Source organism: Triticum aestivum, chromosome 2A (assembly GCF_018294505.1).
Source record: "Triticum aestivum cultivar Chinese Spring chromosome 2A, IWGSC CS RefSeq v2.1, whole genome shotgun sequence".
In the NCBI taxonomy this organism is placed as follows: Eukaryota; Viridiplantae; Streptophyta; class Magnoliopsida; order Poales; family Poaceae; genus Triticum; species Triticum aestivum.
Genome location: NC_057797.1, coordinates 762,576,176 through 762,583,488, shown reverse-complemented (window position 1 = coordinate 762,583,488; position 7,313 = coordinate 762,576,176). Strand labels below are relative to the sequence as shown.

At 48.1% G+C, this 7,313-nt stretch overlaps 1 protein-coding gene across 1 annotated transcript; it reads right to left on the bottom strand.

The window, feature by feature from the left end:
• Positions 1-1,632: 1,632 nt before the first annotated feature.
• LOC123191008 (pentatricopeptide repeat-containing protein At4g01990, mitochondrial) lies at positions 1,633-6,099 on the bottom strand. The gene is made up of 2 exons (XM_044603755.1): positions 5,568-6,099; positions 1,633-3,067 (listed from the first exon to the last, which is right to left on the bottom strand). Exons 1-2 carry the CDS (start codon positions 6,024-6,026, stop codon positions 1,874-1,876), a joined length of 1,653 nt encoding a protein of 550 aa, XP_044459690.1. The 5' UTR covers positions 6,027-6,099; the 3' UTR covers positions 1,633-1,873.
• Positions 6,100-7,313: the final 1,214 nt, after the last annotated feature.

Here is a 7,313-nt window from a genome sequence, read left to right as displayed (position 1 = left end):
TGCTCCGGCGTGAGCAGCGTGCGGCGCCGACGCACCTCGTCATCGTGCGCCCGTTGGGTCCACGGAACCGCCGGCACCGGGATCCGGTTTGGATCCAAATGCCAATGGTGCGGCAGCGTCATGTCGGGGTAGGGGAGGGGGTGCCTGTACTCCCAGTGCCACCGCGCTTGGTGCACCGGGATGTGTAGGCGCCGGCGTCCAGGGCGGAAACGCGCCGGCGGTGGAGGGGGAGGGGGAGCACGGGATGACGAGGCGCCGGGGGTGCCCTTCCTCTTGCCATTGCTTTTGCCGAAGAGGCCCATGGCGCGCGCTAGGGTTTGCGGTCGCCGGCGAGGAAGCAAAGGAAGTGGTGGGGGCAGATGTGAACGGGAGAAGTGGATGAGGCCGACCCCGCCGCACGCGTGGTTAAAAAAGAACGCGCGCCTGGCTGACGTGTGGGCCCGCTGTCGGTGGTCATCATAAATAAGACGACCGGTGGCGGTTGGGTGGTCGCCAGAGGGGGACGCGGCGGACGGCGAGGAGACGCGCGGCGCGTCCGCTTCGCGTCCGCGCCGACGCATTCCAGGCGCAATTTTGGGCCGGAACTGGGTCGGCGCGGACGCCGGACGGACACGATTTGAGTTTGGGTCGGCGCGTTGGGCCGCCACTTTTGTCCGCGCCGACCCAAACGGACGCGGGCGGACGAAATGGGTCGCCCCATTGGAGTTGCTCTAACATCCACAATACCAAATCAATACCATTAGAATCATCATTCAATATATTTTCATACCATATATATTTGTTATTGTGAAAGTTTAGATTGTTTTCGATAAGCTTGGTCAAAGTTTATAAAGTTTGACTAAGGTTAAATCTAATATGCGGAGTAAAAAAACCGAGGGAGTAGTCAATAACTAGGACATCAAAAATTAATGATTGCCATCTCATCTAGCCCACCAGGTTAATGGTATATAACCACAGCTGGTAGTTACATGTTTATCTCTCTCTCTCTCTCTCTCTCTCTCTCTCTCTCTCTCTCTGATTCCACAAGGACAAGGCTATATATGGCATGAAACTAAAGCGGAACTAAAGGCTATCAACATGGAACTGAAGGGCAAAAACATAGAGCCCATGCTCAGGCCATCAACGCCTAACAATTGCGCGCCTTTGCTTCTAGCCAGGTCTAGTCTCAATATATGGGATGGTTTTAGCCCTTGTGAAATTCGATAATAAACGATAATCAAGTTAGTTTGTCTACTATTATCACTATTATCAATATATTTCACATCAACTCTTCGGTGTTACAAGAACCAAGGAGATGATTGCAAATTTGCAATGCAGATCTTTCCATCTGCTTTCCAGAAAATCTACTTGTAGTACTGTTTCTTTTTACAAGGGTGTATGTAATTTTGTTTCGTTCCATTACTTGTGTTGACGAATATTTAGTCGGATTACACTTTAGAGATATACGCTCTCTTTAAGTATGGCACTAAACAAGAGAATTTCAACTAAATATTTCACGGGCACTGCTACTGGTGTTGACCCTCTTTGTTGATAAACATGTAGTCCACAGAAAATCCTCAGATTGCCCCTTAAAGTTAGTACAAAATTAAGACACTTATTTTGGGACGGATGGAATAGTTAGTAGCTTCAACATGAATAATTCTTGTTGCCATCTTCAACATGTATATAACCAGCTTGTAAGGAGAGTACATGTTTATCTCTGATGCCACAAGGGCAAGGCTATCAACATGAAACTAAAGGGGAACTAAAGACTATCAGCATGAAACTAAAGGGCAAAATCATAAAGCTCATGCTCAGGACATCAACGCCAAACAATTAAAGGGCGGGAAAGGTTGTTTCGACAACGGTGGGACGCAACAGCACGCCTTTGCTTCTAGCCAGGTCTAGTCTCAACCTGGTCTTCTTCCGTCCGGTGAATGATAGAGGATGGATTTGTTCTGCCTGCAGCTACATAGGTCCGGGACAGGGCATCACGAGCATCTGCGTCGAGGCACTCCAGCTTCTCAAGGCACGCGCAGAACGACTCCATCCCATCCACATCCTTCGCTTCCTCGAAATGCTTCAGAAATCTCTTCACAAACTCTGGCCGCGGTGCCCAGTTTGGGGTATTGACTATCTTCTCTGCGTCCCTCCAGACCTGGAGCGCTGCATCGGTCCTGGATTTCTCCAGATAGGACTCAGCGAATATGTAGAAGGTCATAGGATCAGAACGGCCTTGGGCCATGGCTGCCTGGCGGAGAGCCTCGGCTTCGTCTGTCATGTCCTTGGCAAGGTAAGCTCGAATCATCACGTTTGGTATCCTCATGTCAAAGCTCTGTTGAGTGAATTCCCACTCCTGGAAGACCTGCTGCATGGAGTCGAAATCGTCTAGCTTTTTCAGAGATGAAAGCATCACTAGGTAACTTCTGTTTGAACATATCTTCAATTCTGACTTCAGAGATACCCAAAGCCTCTTGACCTCGGACAAGTTGCCGGAACTGGCATAGAGGGAGAGAAGATTATGCCAAGCAAACATCTCACCCTTGTCCATGACTTCCTCAGCTTTCTTTAGGGCCAATTCCGCCTTGTCAAACTGCCCCACTTTATTGTAGTTGTTAGCCAGCACAGTGTACAGGGACCAGTGAACTGGAATTGACTTCTCCAAATCTTCCAGGAACTTCTTGGTGGATTCTAGGCCATTAACCATAATATGGCTTTCTGTCAGGATGCAGTATGTAAAATTATCTGTTTGTATGCCATTTCCTCGCATTTCTTCAAATGTTTTGAGGACTTTCTCTGGCTGGCCTGCCTTCAGGTACAAGGACATCAAATTCTTGTACACCAGTGTATTCGGAACGATGTTCATGGTTCTCATCTTTTCATACAGTTCCAGACCTTTCTCTGGCTTGTGTTCTGCATAGCAGTTAAGCAGAGAGGAATATGTTTTCACTGATTTATGCATATCCGGAAGACTCGAGAAGTATTCTTCGGCAGCTTCTAGCCCATTCACTTTGCATACAAGGTCAAGCCGCAGCGCATGATCCCCAGGAAGCAAGTATGCCCCACGAGCTTCCATCCAGTCTATCAGCTGTAAACATACAACATGGTCAATCGTAATACAGTGAACATAAGTTCCCTTTGCTAGAAAGGGGGCTTCAGATAAATACTTAGATGTAAAAAGAGAAAAGGTCCATATGGAACTATTATATACAGAAGTACACACAACTCCAAGAGAAACACAACTGGCGATTTCTGATGACATACAAAGTTTAGAGGGGTTAAATATAAATAAAAGTAGACTTTCGCGATAGTTGAAGACATGGGTATTTTTTTAATATAAAAATTCCGAATCCGATTTGCAGCATGATTCCGCATAAACCAAAGATGTAAAACTGATGCACTACTGGCATTTTTAACAACACGACCATAAAAATAATTTCCATCATACTAGTCAGAAGATATACTCACCAAACTAAACTAAATAGATAAAATTCACAGATGAGAACTTTTAGCAGCAACTTTTGGCAAGAGTCATTCCATATGGGAGGTATCAAGCTGCGGATGACCGCAACTTTCCATCCACAGTTGGACATTCAAACTGAGGTGGTTAATCGTGTGATGACGATGTGATTTCGCTGCCTAACTGGAGAGCGCCCTCAGCATTGTGCTAAGTGAACCACCGACTCTTTTATTCAATGAACGAGGAAAGGCAAAGGTAACTGCTATTCATAATCAGACGAGGGGTAGGGATGAGTTTATCATGGAAATAAGGGAAAGATTACTGCAAGTTCAGGCTGTTATGAAAGACCAATATGACCAGAACCACTGTCAGGTTGACTATGCTGTAGGCCAGCGGGTTTGGTAGGGGCAACCATAGCAGGTGTCAAGGAGACAGTGCAACCTTTTATGGACCCTTAAAATTTTGGAACGAACTGATTCAGTGGTCTGTCATTTTCGATTTCTGTCTGTGCCAAGATACATGATGCCTTTCACGTGGCTCTGCTCAAGGAGTACCAAGGAGACCGTGCTAAGGTGGTTGTGCCCCTCCCAGACATTCTGCATAGGCAAGTGCTTCCTACCCAGACAAGGTGGTGCATACAAAGTCGAACCATGGACAATGTGAGCTCCTGGTTCAGTGGAGAGGCACAGCAGCAGCTGACGCAATGCCGCTCCCAAACTCATTTCCCACTGAAACTGATAACACAACAAGATCCAGAGGGATACATTAGAGATGGCCTTACCCAAGCCTCCAGCTTGAAACCAAGGCTCTGCAACCAAAGCTACAAAAACATTACTTGCAACTTAAAAGTTCGTCTCCCAAACTTAAAAAAAAGCCAACAACTTACAGGGAAAACCGGCAGAACAAAGCAAGGTACCAAAGAAAGAAGGTAAAGACGCCGATCATAGCTCAGGATCCCCTGTTGCTCTCCACCAGTGGCACCCAACCCTGATGTCGCCCAAATCCCTCACTGAACAAAGCTGGGTATCGAATCAACAAGATAAAGGTGCAACGTGGGAACTGCTGGAAGAACTTTAATGTCAGTATCTGAACATCCAACTCGAGGATGAGTTGATTCAGAACGAGGGGACAAATGTTGTGGACACCTTTGGGGCAAGTCCTACCAGAGTCAGACTCATCAGCAAGGATCAGCGCTGGCAGCATCACAAGAATTGGAAGTGGCAGCAGGCGTGTAGCCATGTTAATTAGAGAGCGTGTCTTACTTAGAGTCCTAGTTAGAGTTTGCAAGTCTGACATATTGACTTGAGCCACCGAGTTGTACTAGTACTACTAGCTAGTCAGTTCCTACCCTTATTAGTGAAGGGTGTAGGTACTAATACAAATTCAAGTCCATATAATTGTAGGGCAAGAGAGAATAGTGTCCAAACACAGGAAAGTTTCAGAGCCTCCTAGATTAAGCCAGGACAACTCCCAAAAGCAGCCTGGAGGGTGAATCTTTGCCTCCATGCTACCCCCTGAGGTCTGATCCTCGTTCCCAAGATCATCGTCTACCTTCCTTTACCCAGTTTCGAAAGACATGCCATAACTGCGGGGTTGGGGTGGGGGTCAAGTGCCACAAAACAAGGCTTATCAGAAATCAGATTGAATTTTTATTGGGAGCATGTAAACTCAATGAAGTAGTGGTAACTGGATGAATAAATTACTGGGTACCTGCGCAGATTGCACAGGCAAAGAGACCAATGGTGAAGACAGACACTATAACCATTGTGATCCTCTCTGCAGTAAATGTTTGTTGTTGTTTATTGAACAGCACTTGAGCTAAAAGTAGCCCCGGGCATCAGCATTTTAAGGTAGCAGCTGAGAGACAGCTAATTTAGACTATCATCTTCAGAATCTATTTCCTATACTCTGTCAAGGTGGCAGCTGAACCAGCAGTAATAACAGAATAAAGTTTCAGGTTTTCTGTCGCCAAAATCTAAAACCACACTTGTAGTCAGTCAAAACCCTTGCATTTCAATCACCAATCCACCTGTAGATAGCCGCGTCGCCTGTCCTGGATCCAGGAACCGGATGGAGGCGCGGCCACATTGGAAACGGGAGGGGGGGTCGGTCGGTCAGGCAGGCTTACCTCGAGGGCGCGCCTGTGCTGTCTGAAGTTGCGGAGCTTGCGGACGTAGAAGAGGAGCTGGTGCTCGCAGAGCGGCTGTCTCTCGCGGAGCCACCGGTCGAGCTCCGCCGCCACGCATCCCAGCGGCGCCGCTGGGGGCAGCTTCGACAGGCGTCTGTACAGGGGGACCCACGCCACCCGCAGTTCCGGGCCCCGGCGAAACTGCGCGTGCACGGATCTTGCCGGGGCCGGCGAGACGCGCCGCAGCGCCGCCTCGGCCGCCGCCCGCAGCATCGGCGATTCGGGGGAGAACTCGGGGAGTTCCGTTCGGAAACCGACCGCTCCTCCGGATTCTCGACCCTGCGCCGCACGAGGAGCGGAGGAGCCGCCGCCGGGTGGGGCCAAGGGAGCCGCCGCCGGCGAGGAAAATGGGCGGACGCGGGGCGGCGGGAAGGAACGGAGGAGTGCGGCACGCGCCATGGGCTTTCGGCCCACCAACCGACGGAAAACCTAGCGACCTCCGCCGCACGCGCACGCGGACGGGAGGGGACGATATGTCTCGCTTCCTTGTTTTTTTAATTTAACCCAACCTAAATACCTAATCAAGCATGACGGTCAATCCCATATTTTACGAGGTTGTCATCTTCGAAATGCGAGATTTCAAACTCATGAACAATATTACAAATAGTAAACGCAAGGAGCGATATATAGTTTCATGTATAATAGCATCATACCTGGTTGAACTTCCCTGCTTCAAGCCATCCACCGCCACTTTGCAACCTGAGGCGGTATGAATCCGCTGAACATATAATCAGCAACGAGAGCAATGCTTCTCTAGCCGCAAGGGGGCGATACCTTACTCGTCATAAAATGCTGATTTATTGAAGCCTGCTATGAAACCTTCGGTTCATGAGGGCTTGCTTGGGCGCATCATAGACGGTGCATTCTAAATCTCAGCATCAGTTAGAGGAGCACACAATCTCTCATTCATAGCCTCAGTCACCTTAATCTCAATTGCACAAGTGACCACGTATGGTCTAATGTCATCTTGGGCGGTGAAAATATATTTTTTATAGAAGTCGATAGCCAAGACCTCCATCTCTTTATGATCTGTCAAAATACCTCCATCCTCCTGAGCCAGAGACTTTTGTTTGTTAATTCCATGACGTCCTTTTGCACGCGCATGAAAATATGCCATATTGCGATATCCTTTCCAATTTAAATTGGATAGGAGCACATTGCAGAGCTAATGCCTCTCCCCTCGAATAACTATGAGATTCTGCGCATCAAGCTTTTCTCCGTTCTCGACGGGCCACAAGCCACGGATTCTCCTCTTAAGTTTTCAAGCCTGGACCTCAAAGTTTTTAACTGTTTTGAGCCAGATCTCCAGTCCTAGGTACCCATGCATTTGCCACCAGACCATCATAACCATCATGTCTAGTCCATGCATTTTTTGGCTGGTTTGTTCTCTGTATGCCACCACTCTGAGCTCTAAACCGATATAAGCGTTCATACACAATGTCTCTGAATCCATCCATTTGCCATTCCTCACAACGATGACCTGCAAATTGTTCATGAGCCTCAAGAATCTCATTAAAACCCTGGGCACAAAGCCAATGATAACCATAATCTCACCTAAAAAACTTGAGCAATTCCCGGCTACTTTTCCCCTTATATCTTGCCGGCCTTCCATAGAAACCGGTGAACCTCTACCCCTTCTCCCATAGCTTTTCATTCCGGATCACTACATCGATGTGGGAGTTGCTA